This window comes from Lytechinus pictus, chromosome 3 (genome assembly GCF_037042905.1).
Source record: "Lytechinus pictus isolate F3 Inbred chromosome 3, Lp3.0, whole genome shotgun sequence".
NCBI classification, from domain to species: domain Eukaryota; kingdom Metazoa; phylum Echinodermata; class Echinoidea; order Temnopleuroida; family Toxopneustidae; genus Lytechinus; species Lytechinus pictus.
In genome coordinates this window covers 41,757,329-41,784,112 of record NC_087247.1, presented here as the reverse complement: position 1 = coordinate 41,784,112, position 26,784 = coordinate 41,757,329, and the positions used below count along the sequence as shown (strand labels likewise).

Sequence of the window (26,784 nt, the reverse complement as noted above, 5' to 3'; positions counted from 1 at the left end):
AAACGATAGTCCTCTCATTCCGGCCAATTCTGCTTGATTCAGAATAAGTGTGATGGGGGCTTTAGGGAGGATGTAGATTAGAAGACATAAATAAACTAATCAAATACTCTTATTATAATGATTTGAAATTAATTGAACAAAATCCCCTCCCAAAGATCCTGGTCTCTTTTTGGATACTAAAATTTCAAGTCATGTGAGCATCAAAGTATCGGCAACTATCCAATGAACTACAGGAAAACTTATTAGGTAATGTTGGAATTCCCATGTTTAAAAGTATGATAAAAGTAATAAATCATTCATTTTTGTCTTGTCATCTGTTGTGTTTGAACTGATTCTCTCTAAAGTTGTTTGTACCTCGCAAAAGCTCAGTGCATCAACAGAGAAAAAACTCAAACAAAATAAACTTTTTGGATATTGGTAATTCAGTTTATTGTAACCAAGGGATGATTCTTTTTATTTTTATTTCTTTGTAGACTAGCAAAGTACAAGTGACGTCTGGTGAGAGAAACCAGTGGACTGGTTCAGGTCAATACTGTACCTGTAGGAGAAAGATGATGATGCCAAGGTGATACTTGCCTAACCTTTGATAAGGGACCAGAGAAGAGGATGGCATCTCCTTTGCCTTCCCAGTCATCACCTGAGCGTTATGTTCAGGCTGCAGAGATTGGCAGTGGAGCATATGGCATCGTGTACAAAGCCAGGGACACAGAAACTGGTCACTTTGTGGCCTTGAAGAGTGTGCGGATACCAATTGGTGAGGAGGGCATGCCCGTTTCTACCATAAGAGAGATATCTTTGCTCCGACATCTTTGTCAGCTAGACCATCCTAATATTGTTAAGTGAGTATTGCCCTCTGTGGCTACTTTCTTCATCTTTAGAAGCACAATCTGCCACTTTGACCCAGGTTCAAATCTTGCTTGGGAGATATGGGTGTAATTATTCAAATATGTATGCAGGTAGTTAAAGCACAATGCAGTTTTACTGGTATTGTTCTTTCAAATAGAATTGTCATACAATTTTGAGATATATTTGACAGAAATATAATGTCTGTCATCTTAAAAATAATAAGTTCATCTTGATCATACATTTTGTAGAATGCTCTTTAAAAAAATTCAAAGGATTTTTTCACCCCTCACCTTTCCCATTCCTTCCAAGTCTTGACAAAATGATTGACCCATTTAGTTTGGATCCTTGGAAGCAGTATTCTAAATTAAAATGCTGTGAATAGGCCTGGTTTTGAGCATTCTGTGAAATTTTAAACACGTGAATACTTGATTCTGTAATTCTGGGACCAACTTCTGGGACTATTCACACCATTTTGATTATCCCTCTTTATGTTCATGTAAATTAAGATACATCTACATGTACATACCCTTAAATTTATAATAGTTAAAAATTGATTGTATCATGCTTTCTGAGCCTTAAATAGATTGCTTTATGTTCAGTATTTCCTAGAAATCATTGACTGAAAAAATGTGTGGGCATGCAATATTGTTTATTGTCAGGTAACTAGGGTACAAAAGTGACATAGCATTAACAATTGACAGGGTATGTAGGATACAAATAAGCTTTAGATTATTGAATATTCAGTTTTATTTTGAAATGGAACTTATGATCATTGTGTGACAGGTCATTTGGTGTCAATGAACTTTGACCATATTGAACCTAGTTATCAACATCAAAAAAATTGTTAAACCAGGGTAGATTTTTGTCTCGCCTGCACAGCAGAGCGAGACTATGGGCACCGCTTATCTGACGGCGGCGTCATCACCATTGGAATCCATTGGAAAAGTTTTTGAAATGTCATAACTTAAAAAGTATATGGATCTAGTTCATGAAACTTGGACATGAGGGTAATCAAGTATTACTGAATATCTTGTTTGAGATTCAGGTCACATGACGAAGGTCAAAGGTCATTTAGGGTCAATGAACTTAGACCATAATGGGGGAATCAATACCGAAACCTTAACCAAGGTTAAGTTTTTGAAATGTTGTCATAAATTTAAAAGTATATGGACCTAGGTCATAAAACTTAGGGTAATAGTGTATCACTGAAGATCCTGCTCGAGTTTCACGTCACATGATTAAGGTCAAAGGTCATTTAGGGTCAACAAACTTTGGTAATGTTGGGGGTATTTGTGGAATCGTCATCATAACTTTAAAAGATTATGGATCTAGTTCATTAAACTCGGACATAGAAGTATCCCTGAATACCCTGTGCGCATTTCAGGAGCATGGCCAAGATCAAAGGTCATATAAAGGTCAATGAACTCTGGCCGTGTTGGGAGTATGTGTTGAATTGGCATCATTACTTAGAAACTTTGACACATCGACATTAGGATAATCAAGTAGATCACATGATCATGGTCAAAGGTCATTTTGGGTCAATGGACATAATATTTTTCATATAAGTGTTTTCTTCTGTGAATTATTATTCATTAGCTCTTTTCAAAGGCAGCACTGCTGCTATATCGAATTGTGTAATGCAGGCGAGATTGCCAGAGGCGTTCCACTTTTTTTTTTTATAGATTTTAAAACTATTCCATAAAACTTAATGTGGAATGGTAGTGATAATCTAAGGGCGTGTTTATGCTTCCACTTTTCAGGCCAGAATCAGCATTTTCATACGTGATTAGTCAAAATTACGGTTGCGTCCATGCTTACTTTCATTTAAACGATGTTTCAGAACACCGGTCGTGAACTTACAAAAAGGTGTGTTTCTAAACGTCGTTTGAGCAGAATCAGGGTTGCTTAGGAAGTAGATGACGTCATTTGGTACATGCTTCCAATGAGATAAAAATCCGCGGGCAAATACCGATGCATGCTTCTATCACAGGGATTTACATAGACTACAAAATTACCTCTCAACTTTCTGGTTTCAATAATGATCAATGAACATTTGCACATGTGAAAATTAAGTAAAGTACTATCACTATCACAATGAATGTTGAAGGATTTAAAAAAAATGGAACATGAGTTATGACGAGGAGACATCGCTGAGCCAAAGCTCTGCAGTAGCATAAACAAATTGATGTCTTATTATTTTCTTATGATACATACTTTATTTTGTCTTACTATTACCCTCACCATTGTGGAAATTCTATGGCTATGTCAAGTAGTTCCATGCAATTACTGAAAGATTGAAAATTGTTCGAAGTTAAAATAATAGTCAACCATTTCAACACTCCAGAATGATCAGTGTTCTGTCATTGGGAAATGTTTTTAATCATCAGTTGTTTTTGTTGTAGTGTTAACTGAAATGGTAGCGGCATGGCACTTCCATCAGAATGTTCAGTTCTTTAAACGGTGGTTGAATAACATTTTAGTTTTTAAATGTAGAAGGAAAAAGTATAAAAAAAGATGATGTGTTTTAGGATTTTTTGTCAGATAAGATCCATGTGAGTTCTCCTTTTTAAAATGATTTTTGAGGATGGCCATAAAATTTTATTACTGAGAGAAAAAACAAACAAGAAACCCAAGGTTATGAAACTTGAAAACCATTGTGAGGTGATCAAGAAAAAAGATTTCAGATCATCCGAAGTGGGAAATAGAAAGTGTTGGTGCTTTCATACCCCCACTCAATTACATAAATACTAGTAAATAACTTTTCTCCAGACCTCTCTGCTTTCACTCTAGCCTGAACCAAATGAAGTTCTTGTAACAAGTTCTGAACTTGCAACAAGACTTGTATTGTGACATCATAAGGTGGTTTCAGACCGCCTCCGAAGTTCGTCAGTTCCAGGTATTTTCTGATCGGGGAATTTACCCCAATCAGAAAATACCAGGTAATATTGGCAATGTGAAAGCAAATTATGCGTAATCTCCCCGAAAGAAAATACCCACTAAATAGTAGGTACTTGTCAAAATTACGAGAACTGTCGCAGGGATTTTTCCAAGGTTGCAGGTATTTTGGCAATGTGAAAGCAATTTACGGGAACTTTTAGCCCAGCGTGTAGTTGGGCGCGGGCGCCGTGGGTGGCTGCTGAGCTAGTGATTTTGAATCTCGCGCCTTGCCTGCTTATCAGACCATACTGCGCATGCTCGTAACTTCAGGAACTTATCCCGAAGGGTATGTTTCGGGGCGGTGTGAATGCAGGAATAATTAATGGGTATTTTTTAGCCTAAAAAGTTCTTGTAATTTAAGGGGGATTCTTATGATCGAGGCAGTTTGAAACCACCTATAGACATATGATCTACATTCTTCCTGCCTCACACCTTATGTTCTTGTAATTGTTTTCACAGTGCAAATACCTGCTCTGTTGGAGATATTCCTTGCAATATTTTATGCAATTTTAAATAGTACCCACCATTTTCCAGGCATTTTTTTCCCCTAGGGGCTGTAGAAGAGTTACATTTGAATGAAAGCAATGCAGAAAATCATATAGTTCTAATTACTTGCATCTTTCCAATGAGTTGAAAATCCAGGTTTGATGTTCGGAAATGAGTTTGATTGTAACTGCAACTGGCCACAGAGGATATCATGTATGTAGGGTCCTTGCTTTGACACTGACAAAATACCAGGTATTTTTGTGATTTGGCAGATGTAAAAGCAACCACTGATGACTTCCTGCTGAGGGAACAGGGAAATAACTATTGGAGAGAGAAAGCTTTGAAGGTTTTGATCTTGACACAGTATCCTATTTATCAAGGATTGAATATATATTATTGATGTGTAAAATTTTATTAAGGATTGAATGCAAGTTTTTATCATGCGTGAGGACTGATCGAAGCTTTGGTGAAGATTTCATCTGATATTCTGATCTTACAAAAATGTTGTGGTCATTGAATCTTTTGAGAAAAAAACATGTTTTTGTCTTTTAGAAAAATTGTTTGCATTAAGTCTTTTAAGCACATTTTCAAAAAGTATCAAACAATCAAATAACAAGGGAATTGATGGAAAGGATGCAGTGGAAGCGTCCAACTTGCTTTCCAGCACTGCTAATTAGCAGAGTACTGGTAATGGAAGTGTGATGGGACCCTCTCTTTTATTCCATTAGTGATTCACTCTTCCTGTATTTAGTTTCTATAGCAATAAAAATTAATGTCACACCCTCTATGCATGTTAGGGGAACTCATCAAGATTTTTTTTTAAATTTCTTTCGATTTTATATGCTGCTTGTGGAGGCCAATGCTCCTAAGATTCCCAAGAAATAATGCGGAGGTGTAATTATCATCAACATTTATAATATACACATCCTGTAAACTTCCTTGACATGATAATCAGGCTCATTGGCATCAGCCCCAATTTTAAACTTATCTAGTTATCAGGGGGCCTGGAACACGAAGCTTACATGTAGCTATTCATCCTACAGATAATTTATATTGATTGATTGAATGCATATAATTATCAATGTAATGAAGCATAAAAATCATCTTCATAATCTAGCACTTTGTGTAAGACCCTGTTCTCAGTATACTTTCTTAATCTGGTTTCCCTTAAACCAGTTTCCCTTAAACCAGTTTAGGAAACCAGTTTAGAAGATCAATATCTCTTGAAATGGTTTCCAGAACCACTTCATGTAAAGTGGTCTTGTTGCTGTTAAAAAACCACATTGCGAGTTGGCTTTAAATACTGATTTGGAAGATCGCTTCCAAGATCGCTTCGAGCATCCACATTACACGTTAAACTAGTTTCCACTAAAACTGGTTTCCACAAACCTAGTTTATGAACCTATATGAGAACAGGGTCTAAGAAACTGTTCTCATTATACTTTCTAAAACTAGTTTACTGAAAAACCGGTTCAGGAAACCAGTTGAGAGGACCGCTTCACGTAAAGTGGTCTTATTGCTATGGGAACGCTCTCAGTTGGGGTGACATGTTTCACACGAAATTCGAAACAGCACCGAGCATTCCACGTACAGAGTGTGTGGCGTAGCGCGCTCAAAATGTGTGAAGATTGTTTCCCGAAGAACGGTTGTGTCCTCACTTACATGTACGCTAAAACCAGTTTAATGAGTCAAAGCGATCTTGAAAACTACATGGCGAGGTTTTCCGAACTGGTTTGGAAGATTGCTTCCAAGACCACTTTGACTGTTCTCATTACATGTTAAACTAGTTTCCAGTAAACTAGTTATAGAGCGGTAATGAGAACGGGGTATAAGAGCTGTTGAGACAAGAATCTTGCCTTTGAAGTTACTCTGGCTTATTAGAGATCCAACTACTTATGTCATGTCCCTGTAATATTTCAGTTGGGAATTTAACTTTTTTTCTACTGACACACTAACAACACCTACACTTCTCCATTTTAATGAAAACAAAACAATGAGACGCCTGCAGTTGCAAAACTATAAGTATGTGCTATCAGTGTCAAGTAGACTATGCACATGGTTTTGTTGTTATTAAGAGCTTGAATTAGTCTTGAAATATTATGGTTAATTGTGCAGAAAATAATAGAGAAACTTACCAGTAATTAATAGGTAGTTGCTTGCATTTCAGATAGCAGAATCAGTTATAATGCGTGGCAAGCTTTAAGCACCGCTAAAGCTCTCACAATAACATGGAGGATGGCATATCTATTTTTACCCAAATCGAATACCCAATTGGAAATTTTTGAGCATATGTGCCTGAAGACCAAAACAGAAACTAGGTGATTCCCCTCGTTTCGTAATGACACTGATAATTCTCTTGATTAATCACTGTCATGTAGCAAAGCGGTAAAAAAATTTAGGAGCTCGTAAATGATAATTGCAGCTTTTGCAGCTGTAGATTTTGTCTTTGTTAATGATTGTCAAATATCATTAGGTATTTAAGTAGAGTGGTGACACACTTTATAGATACATGTTTAAGAGGGGAGGGAATGAATATTGTACAGTGCTTCAGACTTCAGAATTTCATTTTCATATACTTTGATAGCATTTTTTTCTACCCATGTTTCAGTTTCTTATTAAATTTCTAAAATATCTTTTAATTTAAGTTAATATAAATGAAATTGGTAGAATTATAAATGAATATTTGTGCTGTGTTAATGAAACATAGTGTAAGTGAAGATGAATTAACCAGTGAATCAATTATCAGATGGTTGAATATTGGTAGATTTAAAGGATAAAAATAGTGATTATATTTTAGACCATAGGCCTACTTTCATGTTTCAATTGCTTCTACCATGGACCTGTTCATGATTTACAGCAGGAGAAACATTTGTAATCAAATGGTCGAACGGATAAATGTGTTAAGGAACATATTTATTACCCACACTTTCATGTTTAAAGGTCAAGTCCACCTCAGAAAAATGTTGATTTGAATCAATAGAGAAAAATCAGAGAAGCATAATGCTGAAAATTTCATCAAAATCGGATGTAAAATAAGAAAGTTATGACATTTTAAAGTTTCGCTTATTTTTCACAAAATAGCTTTATGCACAATTTAGTCACATGCAAATGAGAGAATTGATGATGTCCCTCACTCACTATTTCTTTTGTTTTTTATTGTTTGAATCATACAATATTTCAATTTTTACAGATTTGACAATAAAGACTAACTTGACTGAAACATAAACAATGGTAATTCCACATGTTCAGGGCAAAATAAAACTTTGTTTCACAGGACAATGAGGAGAAAATTAGAATATATCATATTTCATATGATAAAATACAAAAGAAATAGTGAGTGTGTGATGTCATCAGTTCCCTCATTTGCATACCGACCAGGATGTGAACATAACTATTTTGTGAAATTAAGCGAAACTTTAAATTGTCATAACTTTCTTATTTTCCACTGATTTTGATGAAATTTTCAGTATTCTGCTTGTTGGATTTTTCTCTTTATTCAAATCCACTTTTGGTTGGGGTGGACTTGTCCTTTAAAGGCTTTTTTTTCATATATTTAGGCTAGTTGAATGTGACTGTTGTGGTACATATTTTAGCGCATAAACTGAGAAATAATCTCATGTCATATTAGTTTAACATTCCTAGAAATGTTGCGGCATTACTTCCTCTCTTTTAAAGCTTTCAAGAATGATTAGAAAAATCATTTTGCATAAATTCTTTGTATTATCATGAATAATTGAGTAGATCATACAAGAGGCAATGTACAATATAGGAAACACACTGAAACCACATATGTAATAATAATGTGTATTATCATTTTATTCTATATCAGACTTATTTTTTACGAAAAACACTGTAATTTTTAGACAATGAAATTTAGAAATAACTACTACACTCTAGGCGAAATGATTTATATTTAGATTTTTCTGTATATACCTCTCCTTGTCTTGCAGACTTCTTGACGTTTGTGATGTGATGGATGTTGGCAGATCAGAGATGATGTTAACTTTGGTCTTTGAGCTTGTAGACCAGGACCTAGCCCAGTATCTTGAGAGATGTCCTCCCCCAGGATTAAGTTCTAGTACTATCAAGGTTAGTATCACTTGGTAAGAAATTTATGATCACCCTGATTCTGATGTGTTGGGAGTTGGCCCAGTATCTCAGTGTATGCCCTCCTCCATCTCCTAGACTTCCTTGACTACGATAAGTGGTAAGGGATTTAAGATCGATCTGACTCTGATTTAGCAAACTAATGAGTGGGGAGTTGGCCCAGTATCTTGGTAGATACTTTCTTTTTCTCCTAGACCTCCATGACTATGTTCTAGTAGTGTCAAGGTTAGTTTTCAAGTGGTTAGAGATTTAAGACCATTCTGACTCTGTTAAGTGACCTAATGAGTCAGGAGTTGGCCCAATATTTTTGTAGATGCCCATCATACCCCCTCCTTTTCCTAGATCTCTGTGATTAAGTTCTAGTTCTAGTAATGTTAGTATCAACCGCTGTCATGTAAGATCAATTATTTTCCTGAATCTGGTATGTAAGAATTTGCCCAATGCCCCAGTACCTTGAAAGATATGTTCTTTCTAACTTTACACCAAGTATAATTTCTTAATCTATCAATGTTGGTAGTGATGTGATGGTATATTGATCAGCCACCATCTAGACATTGATCTGATAGCTTATGATGACTATAATGGTCTTATAGCTGGTAAACTCCTCCTGGACGGCATTTCATTAGCATTTGATGATTTCAATAGACTGAGAAGCACATGTTTCTGACTGTTTCTATGGTAGCTGTGAGATAAAGCAGACTTTGTCAACATAAAACATAGACATTTCATGAAATGCTTCCCATTTGTAACCCTTAATGGTAACATCAAATTTTGTATAACTGTTAATGTGAAGAAAGATTAAAGAATTACCTGAGTTTGGTCAGTGACTTTTCAGGAATTAGTCCAGTACATTTTCATGTGAGATGCCCTCCTTCCTAACTCCAGGATTATTTTCAAGTAATATCAAGGCTTATGTATGAGGTAATGTGATGGTAGGTCAAACTCAATGAACAACCTGACTCTGCTGGTCTGTTAGCTACCATAGTTCATTAGTAATTACTTACAGATTTACTTTGGGATTCTACCTCCTCCTCTTACTACCTCAGAATTAAAGTCTTTGTATTATTGGAGTTAAAGTCTTTGTACTATGGATGTTATTATCAAAGGTATCAAAGGGTGTGTTGGTAGAACAAGGAAGGATCAACCTGACTTTGGTCTTTGAGCTAATGTGTCAGCACTTAAAATATAACATTAGGATTTACCCTCTACTTCAGAGTTAAAATCTTTATGCTATGGATGTAAGTATTAAAGGATGTGATGGTAGGTCCAAGAATATAATATTTGAAGCAAAGGACTGTCCAATCATGACAAGGTTAGTAATAAGTGATCTGATGACACAATGTACGTCAGAGAGTACTAAATCTGGTACCTGTTTCATAAAGCTGCTTGTGAGGTTATGCATGACTTTACAAGTAACATCAAGATGACAAGCCAAAGTGTTTTACAGTCATTCAATGTTAAATTTCTCCAGGTTATGTTGAAATACAACGTTGTAATTCAACATTCTAACTTAACACATATTTTCATATTCCATTGTCAGTTTTACATGAAATAATTGGGATTGTTTATGTAGATACTGTAGGCTCACACCTTGTATTCATTATTCCAGTGATTTGTAAAATCATGCATACTGTGATTAGAAGCTTTGTTTAATTCCTTGGCTTGTAATTCATTCATCATCAGTTTCATCACCTTCTATAGTACCTTTGGGCAATGCCCTGATACTCTTTTAGTTTAACAAACTAGTAATTCTCAGAGAATTAATACAAACATTACTAGCAATAGTTTAATTGTGTCATGAATCCAAAATTTTGCTTGTTTGCCTTTGCTAAACACAGTTTATGATCTAGTCATACATGTAGATTATCAATAGTTCTGATACCAATGAAATGTGCATTTTATTGTTTGCATATTTTGAATTACATTGTGTCTTCTTTCCTTCTAGGTATTAATGCAACAGCTTCTTAGTGGTGTAGAATATCTTCACTCCCACCGTGTTACTCACAGAGATTTGAAGCCACAGAATATTCTCATTGCTTGTGATAAGAAACTCAAGCTCACTGATTTTGGTTTGTCACGTGTTTACAGCTTTCATATGGCTCTGACCCCAGTGGTAAGAATTCACTATTTCCATTCTTCAAATAATTAAAAGTGCACATATTAACAAAAACATTTTAAAAGATCATTTCTCCCTTCCTGTTTAACTTATAAAGAAATTTCCACTTGTAATAACAATTTTATCAGTAAGAAAAACATTAAACTATTGTTACAGGGGAATTATCTCAAAGTGGGTGGAGAGTTACTTGAACAAGAAAGAGAAAAGGTTTGGTGGAATTTTGAGCAAAATTAAACAAAAAAGTCATCATTTATGTTTTGTTTGAAAATTTGTAATCACTATGCCTATAGGGATATCAAATTAATTTAAGTGATGTCATGTTTTAAAGGGTGGATATCTCGTCTATTTGCTCCAGTATACAAAATTAAGGTACTAAAATCTCTTCTCCAAGAGCTCTACACTGATTGACCTTTTCTTTTATGACGACATATAACAATATAAATAACATTTCTATTTGATTACTGACTGAGGGAAAAGTGCTTAGGAGAAAATCCCTAATTCCCGAAGTACATGGTAAGAGTCCAGAGAATCCGTGTTAAGACAGAGATTCCTCCTTGCCACTTCCTACAAAATACAATGAACTCATCACGTTGCCAATTAGGAATTTTTTGTGGTCCCACTTTTTAACAGCCATTAAACTTTTTTATTGTATGATTTCTTGAAAATTACCCTATAGGCGCCACTTTTCCGACGGCAACATCAACATCAAATCTTATCGAAGGTTAAGCTTTTGAAGTGACAGCGTAACTTAGAAAGCATATCGACCTAGTTCATGAAACTTGGCCATAAGGGTCATCAAATATTACTGAATATCCTGTTGAATTTCAGGTCACATGGCCAAGGTCAAAGGTCATTTAGAGTCAATGAACTTCGGCCAAGTTGGGGGTATTTGTTGAATTACCATCATAACTTTGAAATTTTATGGATCTGGCTCATAAAACTAATACATAAGAGTAATCAAGTATCACTGAACATCCTGTGCGAGTTTCAGGTCACATTACCAAGGTCAAATGTCAGAAGGGGCATCATGCCCCCCCCCATTTCTCAATGCATCTCAAATAGCCCAGTACCTTAGGGTTATTAGCTATGCTGTATTATTGATAAGCACAATACAGACTTCTGATTTTAAGTAAGTGTAAGGCAAATATGCAAGTATATTTTCTAAATTTCATTTTTGTCAAACTCTAACACCAAATTCAGGTGGTAGAATTCATGAATGGGAGATGAGAATCATAAAAAATGGGATCTACTGCCTTCTAGCCAGGCACTCAGCATATTAAAAATTTAGAAGGGTATCAGGTTATGCAGGGCCTGCTGGAACAACAGCTTATAAAAGCCATTGAAAGTAAGAGTCCTGACCCTAGTAATGATTATAATTATTGTTATAGTCATAAACTACAATCTGGCTGATAAAGCAAAGAATTATATAGAATTAAGTAGTAACAAGTTTTTTGTATGAAAATTACATGTAGAAATTGTTAATGAAAATGAGACTATTAAATATTCTTTAACTAGTTTGTTCTTGTTTGGCTTCATAATAACGTGTTATGATCATTTGCTGTGCAGTATGGAAATGGTGATTGCATTCAGTTTTACACAGAGCTGAATCTTGTGAAGAAGTGTAATGTAAGATTATGCAGGTCATAAATCTCATTTTACCAATTGTTTACTGCAGGTGGTCACAATGTGGTATCGGGCACCTGAAGTTCTTCTACAGGCTAGCTATGCAACACCAGTTGACATGTGGAGTGTTGGATGTATATTTGCTGAGCTTCATAGGAGAAGGTTGGTATAGGCCTACTTCTAGAATGTGTTGGATATTATATCGCCATGATTTTCCCAGTGCATATTATCATCAGAAATTTCATTTCATTTTATTTCAGTCATGAACCATTACAAATTTGGAATTTATGTCATATATGTACATGGTAGCTTCCTGCTTTTACCTTCACAAAACCAAATTCTTGAAAACTTCAAATTGTTACAAACTTAAATTTACTTCCAAATATTCATTCATTTTTCTAATTTTTATTTTAAAATAAAGAACCAACTTTATATGCCAGGTTGGACTTCCACTGCAATTATCAGAATACCATAATTTTGTCATAAATATTTAAACATTTAATATCTGATGGAAGAAACCTTTGATGCAGTTACCAAATATGATAATATTTTTGGTTAAGAGCAAAATTCGAAGGTTTTTGGACTTCCAATAATATCTGAAATAATATGTGATAGAAGAACCTGAGATGTACTTACCATATATCATGCCGGCATTTGTCCACTTTTATGTCACTTTAGTCAAAGCAAACAAGTTCTTTGCCCTGCCAGCACAAAATTGAGAAATGGTATACTGTCAGTCGATCAGAAAGACTCGTTGATAATTAATGTCACGTTTTGATAATTTATCATTAGTCACTAAAACAATCCATTTGTTCTTATTGTATGGATTCATGATAAAAATAATCATAAACTGCACAATAAGTTGTGACGTTCAAGATATTCAACCTCTGAAATGAATAAGTCCTTTCAGCTAATCTCAATTACTTGCATTACAGTGCATGTAGATGGTTGCAAAAAGAAGTACTGGAAATAGAAGTGTTTCACTTTCTTAAAAGGGAAGTCCACCATAAAGTCAAGTTCGGTTTTTGTCTTGATGTACATCAGAGCGAGATTATAGGCACCGCTTTTCTGACAGCGGTGATGGCATCAACATTGAAATCTTAACCAAGGTTAAGTTTCTGAAATGTCATCAAACTTAGAAAGTATATTGACCTGAGGGTAACCAAGTATAACTGATCAGATTGAATGAGTTTTAGGTCACATGACCAAGGTAAATGGTAATTTTGGGTCATTAAACTTCGACCATGTTTTGAGAATCAACATGGAAATCTTCACCAAGGTTAAGTTTTTGAAGAGTCGTCATAACTTTTGAAGTATAGTTCATGAAACTTGACATAGAGTAATCAAGCATCACTTATTGTCTTGCATGATTCCTCTGTGCACTAGATGTTGAACAGAACTGGAAATTTAATTGCAAAGTCAAGTCACATTTAAATCATCTGTGGTACATCCTTTGGGCCTGTTATACAAAGACTTACATTATGCTCACTTTGTCATTGTGGTACTTTCCATAGGATCTTTGGTTTTGACTACATGTAGCTGCTTAGCCCTGGTACTATTATGGCAAAGTATAGTCAGTCTTATATGATACAGCAGACCACTGGAGAAGAATCTTCTAGTTAAAATGTAATAATTCATATTATTTCTCCTCAGGCCTCTGTTCAGGGGACAGTCTGACAAGGATCAACTTCATAAAATATTTGAGTGAGTGAAATTTGATTTACCCCCCATCGAGTTGATTGACAGTTTTTTTTTCACATATGTGCTGTAGTTTGATTAACTTGGGGAGAAACGTTATTTAATGTTTTTAACTCATCCAGCCCAAAGGGCCAGATGAACTTATGCCATGGTGTTGCGTCCGTCGTCTTTCCACAATTTCAAAATGCTTCTCCTCTGTCATTTCAAGTCTGATTTCAATTCTGTTTGCTTTATATGATAGCACTAGGTTGGGGAGTCATAACTTCTACCCAGAAATTTGAAATATGCTAATTTATGCACATTTTTCAAAATTCTTAAAAAATGATTCTTGATTTGTTGACGGATTTTGATTTTTTTTTTCTGTCTGGTAGAGCTGCATGAGGTTCACCAAACCTGTACACAGAATTGTGAAATTTTGACTAGAAAATTATTTATGCTAATTTATGCAAAATTAGTTCTAATTACAAAAAATGCTTCTTCTTTATTTGTTGACCAATTTTGATTTTTTTTCATCCATCTAGTAGAGCTACATGGGGTCATCAAACTTCCAAATAGAATTTTGACATTTTTGACTAGAAAATATTTTATGCTAATTTATACAAAATTTATTTAAAAATAAAAAAAAATGCTTTTTCTCCTTCATTTGTCGATCAATTTCAATTGTATTTGCTCTATATGATACCTCTAGGTGGAGATACAAAACTTCTACACAGAACTTTGAAACTCATATGCTAATTTTTGCATATTTTTCAAAACTCAGAAAAATGCTTATTTATTTGTTGACCGATTTGATTTTTTTGGTTCCATCTGAGAGCTACATGAGGTTCACCAAGGTTCTACACAGAATTTAGAAATTTTGACTAGAAAATTATTTACGCTAATTTATACGAAATTTATTTATAAATCACAAAAATTGCTTCTTTTCTGTCATTTCTTCATCAGTTTCAATTTTTTCCACCAATTTATGTCACAAATATAATTCACTACAGTGTCAACTGGGCATTGATGTGCAAGTTTTTAATTAAAACATTTATTTTTTTAATTGAAGAATGAAACTTTTGATAGTTTGGATCTACACTGCAATTTCATGTACATGACATATTGTAAAACACACTATTATTCTTAGTATAAGTAGATTTTCCAAAAAAAAATCTTTTCCTTTTTCTGTGAAGTTGATAAAAAAAATGAAGATGTCAAATGGAGCCTATTTCATTTCTAGTGTTTTATGGTAAAGGAATGACTCATTTACTCAATCTGTTTATTGTAAAATAATCTGAAGTAGCTCTAGATTTTCAAGACATTTTCTTTTAATAAAGATTTAAAACCGCTAAAATGGCCTTTGCAATTGTCCATTATGCAAAGGTCCTTTCTTTAAAAACAGATATGTGACATCAGCAATGTGAGATATGATAAACAAAATAGTCAGATTAACCTCCCGGTCATATTTGCTCAGATTGAAATTATTTTCATCTTTTACAAATTAATCTATCATGATTTACTGATAAAGACGTTTCATCTTTGTACAAAAATTTGGCCATAGGCTAAACTAAATTCATGAAAAAATTAATGATTTTTAAAAATAAAGAATATTACTAAAGTGGTTTTCATGTGTGTAAAAAGATTTCTAATTGATTACATTTATCCAGATTAAACTGTAGTGGCGTGATACTAAATCTTTTTAAGAGCAGACCTTCGAATTTGAATTTTTATTTTGAATCGAAGAATTCTGAATTTTGATCAATTCTAGCTTTTAATTTGATATTATTTTTCTGAATAATTCGATTACACACTCCTGTGGAGAACATTATTTATTTGCTGTTTTGAGTGAAATCATAGTTCTTCAGGTAGAGAGGATGTGAGTTCTGCTGAAGGCACTACTGAATAAAACAACTCTTTTCTATTTTTGTTAGGGTTATTGGGATTCCACCAGAGGATCAATGGCCAGATGTTGCACTTCCATGGAGCTCCTTTCGTCAGACTGGACAGCGATCTTTCCTAGACCTTGTCCAGGAGATATGCAATCATGGCCTAGATCTATTGGAGGTAAGAGAGGGAATTTAAAGCAATATTCTTAGGAGTGATAAGACATATCAGGAAGAGATTCTAGAGATGTGCATTCATGCAATATCTTAGAATTTATTATAATTGGACTAATCTGTTATTGATGAATGTTGTATTTTTCATCTCTCTCTGCATTTATGTTGAATTGGAAGTAGGGGGTAGTATGCTCTTTACATTAATCTTGGTCCTATATGGTTTTAACATATTTTTCTTACTCATTTTAAGTGATACAGAGGGTTTATCATTATATTCTGTTTTTTCAAATCACAATTTGCCTTAAACAAGGTAATTACATATTTAAAAAAAAACACATTGAACAATTTTTTTAGACTGAAAATATCAAGGCAATCTTTGAATTATAATTTATCTTTCATGAATTTTGAGTACCGGTATCTTTCTAACCCATACTCTGTGTGATAAGAGGAATATGAATAGCATCTGTTGACATTGTAAATAACTACATATTTGACACAAGATGGCGCTATTGAATTATGTGCCTGATGACAAATAGACTCATTTGATTGAGATCATCCATTTGCAACATTCTTAACAGAGTGCCTTTCATTTTTAGTTCAAGAATTCCACAAGAGTGTTGTTTTGTTATGGACTGACTTTACAATGCACCCAAATTCAAAATGGCTTGTTGCTTGATTGAAAACAATCTTGTATTTTCCATTTTAAACATTCTCACCCTTTGTTTCTTTGTAGCGAATGCTATGTTTCAATCCAGACCATCGGATCACAGCTGAGCAAAGCCTGTCACACAGTTACTTTGACGATGAACATGATGATGAGGAGGAAGAAGATGATGACGATACCGAAGTGGAGGAAGAGGATGATGATGATGATGAAGGGGTTGATGTTGGCCAAGAACGTAGTCTATCGGTAGCGTCTTCAAGAATGAGCCTTTCTACAGACGACTCTGGTTCACATTCGCAGTTTGGTGTTAGCGACGATTCACAGTCTCAAGAAATCACACCAACTAATGTGCGATGATGCGAAATCCATGGATACGAATGACATTCGCCAAGATATCTTTGAAATGCTGAATTGTGGTGCTTGATTCAACCTGTGTACTGGTGTTGTAAAAAAAAAACTTGCAGTATTTTCCAAATTTTGGAGGCTGATGTTGGCATTGTATAATGGAAGCTACTATGTGTAATGCCTATAAGGATTCACATCGTCCATTGACTTTACACAGCAGTAAGTGTGTGTACGTACACACTTGATGACTGTTGTTCTAAAGCACGAAATCATCATGATATTGCTAATTGGGTCATGTCAAACTTATTTGCACAATTGCACTTTAATTGGATACAGATTTGTGTCAGATGTCTTCATCTTTATGTTGAATAGACTGTAAGCTAGGAAGCAGTGGAGTTTGCCATTTGGTGTTAAGCAGCTGATATATTTTCCTACTGCATTCCTAGACATTCCTGAAAAGGATAAAAGTTCCAGATGTATTGCTGTGGTGCAGAGATAATCTCTTGTGGTTGGATATCTTGTTAGAAGAAAGGTAATTGAATACTATTTAATGAGTATCATCAACTTGTTGATCCTGTGTAAGATGCAAGATATGTTTAGTAGGGAAACCTACCAAGTGCAGAGTGATGGGTAGAAGAGAGTTGTAAAATATCATACTTCGTCACACATGGATCTGCTGGTTAGGGTTTTCAAAAATGAGAGTTTACCAACTAGTTTTTTTGTCTCACCTGCATAGCAGAGTGAGACTATAGGCGCCGCTTTTCCAACGGCGGCGGCGACGGCGTCAACACCAAATCTTTTGAAATGACATCATAACTTAGAAAGTATATAGACCTAGTTCATGAAACTTGGACATATGGTTAGTCAAGTATTACTAAACATTCTGCCTTAGTTTCAGGTCACATGACCAAGGTCAAAGGTCATTCAGGGTCAATGAACTTAGACCATGTTGGGGAATCAACATCAAAAATCTTAACCTAAGGTTAAGTTTTTGAAATGTCATCATAACTTAGAAAATGTATGGACATGGACCTAGTTCATGAAACTTGGACATAAGGTCAATTAAGTATTACTGAACATCTTGCCAGAGTTTCAAGTCACATGACCAAGGTCAAAGGTCATTTAGGGTCAATGAACTGTGGCCAAGTTGGGGGTATCTGTTGAATTACCATCATAACTTTAAAAGTTTATGGATCTGATTCATGAAACTTGGACATGAGAGTAATTAAGTATCACTGAACATCCTGTGTGAATATAAGGTCACATGACCAAGGTCAAAAGTCATGTAAGGTCAATGAACTTTTGTCAAGTTGGGGGTATATGTTGAATTAACATCATAACTTTGAAAGTTTATTAGTCTAGTTCATAAAACTTGGACATAAGAGTAATCAAGTATCACTAAACATCCTGTACAAATATCAGGTCACATGACCAAGGTCAAAGGTCAATGAACTTTGGCCACGTTGGGGTATCTATTAAATTACCATCATAACTTTGAAAGTTTATGGATCTGATTCATGAAAATAGGACATATGAGTAATCAAGTACCACTGAACATCTCATGCGAGTTTCAGGTCACATGACCAAAGTCAAAGGTCATTGAACTATATCCATTATGGAGGTACTTATAAGATTGCTGTCATTACCTTCAAAGTTTATAGATATAGTGTATAAAATGTGGATATAGGGGTAATCAAGTATCATTGACAAGTCTTGGGTCGCATGATCAAGGTCAAATGTCATTTATTGTCAATTAACGTAGTATTTTCATTATATGAATGGTGTTTTTTGTGAATAATTATTTTATAGTAGTTTTCAAAGTCAGCACTGCTGCTATATTGAATCGCGTGATGCAGGTGAGACAGCCAGAGGCGTTCCACTTGTTTTATAACTGTGAGTGTGCCAATGACACAATCTTTCATAATTCATAGAATACTAAAATCATGAATATTAATGCATCATAAGCAGCACTGATTTGTGAAGAAGATTTAGTGAATGTTTTGGGGGAAAATTCACTTATAGAGTGCCTGTTCCTGAATTTTTTTTTTTTTACTGATTTGATTTGATGGAGAACAATTTCTCAATCATGGTAGTTGAATTTGAAGGGAAATTATTAATACTTTTGGGCTTTAATTATGTTTTTCTTTGATGGTTTCCAAATGTTTAATATTCTCCACTAAGCTATCCAGTAGAAAAAAAAACAAGACATGAATTTGTAATGCCATAGTAATAAATGATTTTCCTTTCATGCATTATGAATGCTTTTGAGAAAAAAAAAAGTTACCTTTATTTTCATTTTATATTGAGGTTGACTACACAATGAACATGATAAATGCACAATCATTGTTATTATTTGATTTAAAATAAAGAATTTCATTATTTTCTGCTTTTATATTTTATTTTTGCTGTTACCATGAAGCACATTTCAAGCCATCATTGTTATGATCCTCTAGATCTTGAACTTAAGAGCATTCCCATAAAATAGTTTTGGGACTTACCACTGAAACTTAGTTGTATATTTCATTCGTTTATAAAGTGATTTTGTACAGAATATATTTAGGCTTAACCCTATCTAGGCCGGGATATTTTGGGAGTTCATATGGCCGGGGGGGGGGGGGCCTCCCAGGCCCCCCTTGAGATCTCGGCCGTCGGCCACGCGACCGCGCCGAAAATTGGCACGCAGGTTGTCTGGGACATAATCTACAAAATTGTATAGTAATTTATTTCATGCAAATTGCTATTAAGTGATTATGCTAATTTAATTCGTAATTAGTATGCGAAATCATACTTTTCATTCTAACTCCCTAAATAAAGCTCCAAATGTTCTAATTTTTGGTTTGGAAACTCTTTGTGGTGTTCTTAGCAAGTGTACATGACAAAAATTGCGATATCAGATCAATTTCTTATGTATTATATTGTTTTTTTCAATTTCTTATGTATTTCATTGTTTTTTGGACCTTTTGTTCTTCATTGTTTTTCAATGAAATTTGTTGGGGACTCTTCTGAGATCAAAAACAGCATAAAATAAATACGTTTGGACCAGCAAAACTAGAAATAATCATACATTTATGATTTTTGGTTGAAAACATAATTTGCATTGACTTTGTACAAGAAATCACGTTTTTGAGCAATTTTTGGTCTGACATGCACTTACATAATGTTGCGTAATTTTGGAGCCGCGCACCCGGGTGACACAAAACTGGTCTCAAAAGTTGCACAAGACTTGAAAGTAAAAAGTCAGCGAGCGGCGCGGTAAAAAACATTCGCGCGGCGAAAATATTGCGCGAATCATTGAGGGGGGGTGGCCTCAGAGGCCCCCCCCCCCCGGCCTAGATAGGGTTAAAATGGGCAATTCATTTGGGGTGATATTTCACAAAGATGTTTGAATCTGAAAAGTGTGACTAAATATTGTATTTGAATTCCCATTTGCACATGCTATATTTTGTATATAACATGTCGCCTCAATGGTCAGATAATTTATCATATTCACCAGTGAGATTATGCATTATATCATGTGCACATTAGCTCCTGAGCATGACACTTAGTCAGAATTAGTTCTTGAAACATCACCAAGTTGTTAAGTTCAGTTGTGAAAAAAATTTGAACATTTGTCCTTTAATCAGTATTCAATGCACATGTCTCTGCAAGTGGACAGTTTTAATTTCCCATACTATTATATATTAAGCAAGTGTTTCCAATCCGGAAGAACAATAACCGTAATTATGCTCCATTACATTTGATATTAAAGGTTATAAAAGATGATTGTTTTCTCTTTCCTCTTCCCTTGTTTCTTCTTCTTCCTGTTGTCTCTCAGCTTCCCTTTCATTCAGTAGTTTTAAACTTTATTTCGTTATCAGTCACAATGTTAGCTAGGATGACCATTGCATTTAAATATTTCACTGATTTAGACACTAACTTAGACATGTTTTTATTGATGCACATCCATCATTGGTTTGTATTGTGAGTAGTTTCATGGCATATTTATACCTACCTTATCAGTTATCAAATAGCAGGGTAACATCCACCTTTGAAAATGACTAAAAATTAAAGTATTTCACAGAATAAGTATATCAAAATATCACAATAAAAAAAAATAGAAATACTGTGTTTTTTGTAATTGACACAAAATTGCATTGAGAAGCATTAAAAAGATTGAAGAATATTTATGTTTTTATACCTTATACTATCTTTTAACAAGTTTTTTTTTTGGCTTACATTCCTTGAGGTGTTGGCCATGTTTTCAATGAGGCTTCAATTGTGATAAGGACCTGTTTAACGACATGAGTAATAAATTTGTTTGAATTAAGGAAGTAAGTTTTGCAAGAACAAAAGGAAGTGATTGAAATATTTTTATATTATAATATGACTGGATTTGCTGAGATGATAATGGCATATTTGATTTCATTTTCAAAAAGCTAGTATTAGGGTGATGATGGACTAGGTAAAAATGCCTAATACCTTGGTCACATTTGCTCTACGGCGGCCGTACGGCGAGTCGAAAACAGCCGTTTAAATTTTTTTTGTACCAACTACATATAGGTGGTTTGAATTAAAATTAATAAAACGCCTGTTTTCGACTCGCCGTACGGCCGCCGTAGAGCAAATGTGACCAAGGTATTATTCATCAGACATTTACATGTAGATGTTTTGCTTTACTGTATCAATCAATCGGGTTTATGAACTTCGCCAATCATAGTTTGATGTGAATTGAAAATTTTTGAGTGTTGGATATGAAAAAATACATATATACTTGTTAACACAACCAAAATAATTGCAATTAAACACTCACACATATCTTTGTTGCACAAAAATGAAATTGTACGAATAAGTTAATTGAAAATGTTTTTGATAAGATATAAACACAAGTGTACAAATGTTTTTGAAAATACATGTATGTATTGCATAATTTCATCAGAATTCAACAATTTTCAACAAGGTTTTTCTTATGACATCACAAGTGTACTCCCATTTCAAGTTTTTTAAATGTGCCCAAAACATAATTCTTCTCGCTTTAAACCATTTGACTGTCCAAATAATTAGTAGGTATGTCTGTTATGTGAAAAGCACCTTTGTTTGCTCAGCAGCAGTGTACAAAGAGTTTGATGCATTTGTGGTTTCATTCTAGAAATCAAGGTTGGTAATGAGAATACTGAGAATAGAGATTTTTGCTGCAACAACCAAATAAATCATAACTGAATGTTAAAAACTATAATGTAATGGGCATTTGAGATTTTAGGGATATCAGAAATGCCCATCAATAGGCCTACAACCTAATAATTTGCCAGATCAACATTAATTGTAAAATGGTAATGATTATGGATTGTATATAAATGCATTTGGTAATTTTTTCATAGAAACTTGAAAAGGTAATTGCTGTTGTCATATTTGTAATTTTTTTGTTTGTGTTGAAGTACATATTAGAGGATGTCTCATACATAAAACTGAATGATGAATGAAAAGTACTGTTATTGTGCATTTATCTAGACACCTTGAAAACCATTATCTTGTATGGCCAAAGCAATTATATTTTTTAAAATGTGAATACTGAATAAAGTTGTCTGCAATCAAATTGAATGTATTCAACCTCTATGCACAAGTCAGGTCATTCTGTAGGTTCTAAATGACAAGTCTTCCAAGAAAATTATGGCAATACGTATCTTTAATAGAGTTACTGTATGACAATGCTTAACTTAAAATTGCTTTGGAAATGTTATCCTCGAGAAAGGAACACTCATTTTGTATTTTAATCACTGGTAATGTGTATTATGGAGATGAACATTAGGAGTTTGAATAATCTGATACTTTCATATCTCAATGCAAGTGTGTATGTAATTAAGAAACTACTTTTCATATGTACAAGACCATGATTGTTAGCAAGATTGAAGTTCTGTTAAATACATAAAATTGAGTCATGACTGTAAAGCCATGTTCGGATCTTCAGAAATGATATAACAAGACTCCACAACATGGCTGTAACATATTTAATTATTCAGACCCAGCTTGGCATACCATCACTGATATTCTCTTTCAAAGTTACAGGACAAAGGGATTTTTTCATCAATTTGTTGCACAGCTTTTGCTAGGAGTTCAAAATTCATCCTGCAGCTGTAACCCTGTGATCTAAATATTGAGCCTTGTTGCTGAGCTGTGCCTGTACTAATGTACTAATCTGAGCTTCATTAGGTTACATGTGAGTGCTCTTTGAGTCAAAGAAAATTGAAATGACCTGTATTTCTCCTATTGTAAAATGAATATTTTAAAAGCTTATTTGATCAACATCAATAATTCATGCGACAAAAGTAGGAGTTTTCTATCATTTCTAAACTTTTCACTTTAAACCTCATCCATTATGACATAATGTGATATGCGCTATACAAGAACTGCGTTATTATAGAATCGACCCCTCCCTCGACATTTTCTGTGACCATTTTTGACTGCCCTGCTCAACGACTTTTTACTTTGAAGTCTTGTGCATCTTTTTAGACCAAATTAGACCAAAATGCAGAACTTTTCAAATTATTCTTCCTGTGTATTTGTATGATTAGGGCTCAGCATATAAAATCATTGGAAACCAAAACTCCAAATAAAATATGTGGTCACCTTTTTCTTAGCAGGAAATAGGTTTACCAGTATTTGCTTGGAAATCATGCTCTTCATTCTATCATTTCCCTTTATTACATGTAGGTGTAATTTCTATGGTTTGTGGAGTTATCTGATGACCAACTTGAATCAATTTTGTTTAAAAAAAAAAGAGAAAGAAAAGCACATTCATTCATTATTTTACTGATAACTACTGACAAGACCAAACAACATATCAATCTATTTTTGCTTGTCATTGTAGGCATATACATGTATTCCTGATATTTGGATGCATTTAATTATTTTCAAAGTCCAATCATGAAGCAGATTTCATACATGTATGTGAGAATCAGTAATCTGCTTTATTAACGTCTCTTGTCCTGCCATGTTAAATTGGGAAAATGCTGCATCATTTAAAAAGCCTATTACCTCAACAGGCATATGTAATTCAATTGATTCATACACTGGGATTTGCATTGCACTGTAGTTGTGTCTGGTTTGTGGTTTACATAAGGAATTTAGACTTTGTTTTGTTTGTTGGTCAGCTTGCAGTACTACTAAGCTTTACCCACAGTATTACTAGTCAAAGGAGCTTCTCAAACATTTACGATAATTGAGAAGTTTTTTAAAATGGAAATTATTTTTGTTGAATTTGTTTATGCATGTAATGTGTGCATTCATGAGCTGTATTTTCAGCTTCATGCCCTGTATATTGACTTTCAGTAGTGATACATTTTCAAATGTGAGTTTAATACTAGTACTATAAATGAAACCATATTGTAATAAAATTGCTGTAATGTTCAGAATTCTTGTGAATTTTCTTCCAATCATAAAAAAACTCACAATCTATGTAAGGATTGAAAGAAATTTTCATTATTTGAAAAGTAGAAGTATATATTTTTGATGTTCTAGTTTTGTACATTAATCACCATTGCACATTGTCATTTCTTTTTTAATATGTGTGTTGCTGTTTTTGGAAGAAACACATGTGAAATTGAGAAACACATTTTTAACAATTTTTAAGATGAATTAAATTGGTAACAGCCTATTTTTGTCTCAATATGCTTTTACTTTTCAGTGAATTTGAATCCACTCCTGAAATATCCTGTGTACTGCATTTTCCTTACACTTAAACAAGTGAATCCGAAACCCTGGTGTGGTCACTTTATTCCAAAGATGTGACCATGATAATTCCTCTACGCAGACTTTGACCCTATTTAGCTGTAAGGATTTGATTTTCAGCCAACCTTACCCTATTACACACAAAACAGTCCTTGAAAATATATTCACATGTCTTGCATTTTCACATACATTATGTAGATTAAAGCCAGATTAATATGAAAAGGCTGATGTTCATGAATACGTTATCTATTAAGTACCTAAACACATAGTTCTAATATCAAGTACTACACGGAATATTGCCATTAAGATACTTTCCAGATAGTGACTCTAGTTGACAATATAATGTGGGACCATACCATTGACCCTAAAGTAATATAAAATGATCAATGATTCCTACAAAGGCTCTTATTGATGCAGGGGTATGAAAACGAAATGTGAGATTATTCAGAATATGTATTTATTAGGGATGCATTCCTTATCATTATGAAGCCTTCAATTTTTACATGTAAACTGGTTTGAGACGGGGGAAATTGTTGTCTGAAACCATAACTATGATGATGTTCAGCAGTTTGATTCATACAGATAAGTGGTTGGCAATTGTCAACTCTAAAGCATACCATCTCCAAAGTAGCTTTAAACCAATGCTTTTTGTTTTTAATTAATTCTATTTGTTTCAATCCTAGATACTTAAAGGGAATCCAACAGTTGTGATGAAAGTGAAATGATTGTGTGAAACACAAGCAAACAAAACAGTGAAATTTGAAGAGAATCAGAATAGGAATTTAAAAAAATAGAAGCCCTCATGAAATCACCATTTTCTGTGTGCATCTCAATTTGGGAATTTGGAGAGTAGATTGTGGCATGACAGGGACAAGGTCTTCTCACCAATTTTTTTGTAATGAGAAACCAGCATTTCTCTCACTAGCACTTAAACACTCAGTGCTGGCTGCACAGAAACGTTGTTAGCCTAACAGAGCTCGAACAGTAAGTCCGGTCACATCTTTCGGATTGTGAAGTCAAAACATTTATTTAAATGTGGAAGTAATTCATTGTTGTAACATTAGGCATCGCTGCCACAAACATATTGTAACAGGGCCACTGCTAGCGCATTTCCTATTATCAAACTTAGAATGGACTGAAAAGTACTACTTTTGGCTTGTGAATTCTAACCAGTGAAGTGAAACCTGTGACATTTTTACAGGCGCTAGATTGTAAATTGACCTTTCTATTTATGCAAATTTAATTTCATATAAAGATTTAATTTGTAAGTTATTACCTGGTATATGAGAGGGGCATTTTGTTTGGGACACACTGTACGATGTCTTCATAAAAGAAAATACAGTGTAATGCATTCTGATCAGAACTTTTGAAAAAAAAGCAGATTGTAGTCATTGTGTATTAGAGCGAAGTTGTTGTTACCTTGCATCAAAATGATTTGACCAATGCAGGAAATTTGAAATCCCTATATATAGCAATAAAGATAAAAACTTTTTGAGATTGATACCTTTCTGATTTTGCTTGAAAAATTATTTGAACTTATTTTATTTAAGAATGAAATTCCATATAGGTTGGATTCCTCGACAATCACACTAACAAAGCCAACAGCGGAAGGTATAATAATTTCATATAACGCAAATTGCCTCTAAGTGGTTGAGAGAAAGGAAATATGAAGTGAAAACGAAATACTTTGCACAGTTAGCTTTGCAAATTTGTAGGGGGAAATTATTCCAAAGAAATGAAGCTGCATAAGAGAAAGAACGCTGACCGTATTGTTTGTATTAATGAGATCAAGAAAGAAGAGATTGAGAAGCAGAACTAAGAACTCGAACTGGGTGATATCGAGGAAGGAGTTCAGAAAGGTATGAAGGAGCTAGACCATGAGATAGCTCAATAATGTCATAGTTTTGGTCATTCTGGTGTGACTGTGATGAAAGGAAAGAAGTCATGCCTAAAATGAAAATAAGGTCGACTGAAGCAAAACACTAGAAATTACATCACAATCAGGTTGAAAATATCACTAGAAATTACATCACAATCAGGTAGAAAATATCAAAGTAAAGGAGTTTTTGAATTCGGCATTATTTTGGAGAAAAAGTAAATACATATGAATATAGAAAGAATGAGTTAATGTTATAAAATGGTGATATTGATCCCTATCAAATGATTGGCTGAAAGTATTTAGAGCAGCCGTCATTTATGTCAGCTTGACATTGACTGGTACTTAT

The 26,784-nt window shown here is 34.1% G+C and overlaps 1 protein-coding gene across 1 annotated transcript; it reads left to right on the top strand.

Annotated features, from left to right (window-relative positions):
- Positions 1–472: 472 nt before the first annotated feature.
- LOC129257210 (cyclin-dependent kinase 4-like) lies at positions 473–20,620 on the top strand. The gene is made up of 7 exons (XM_054895490.2): positions 473–839; positions 8,220–8,358; positions 10,322–10,489; positions 12,168–12,277; positions 13,769–13,819; positions 15,724–15,856; positions 16,583–20,620. Exons 1-7 carry the CDS (start codon positions 607–609, stop codon positions 16,868–16,870), a joined length of 1,122 nt encoding a protein of 373 aa, XP_054751465.2. The 5' UTR covers positions 473–606; the 3' UTR covers positions 16,871–20,620.
- The last annotated feature ends 6,164 nt before the right edge of the window (positions 20,621–26,784 follow it).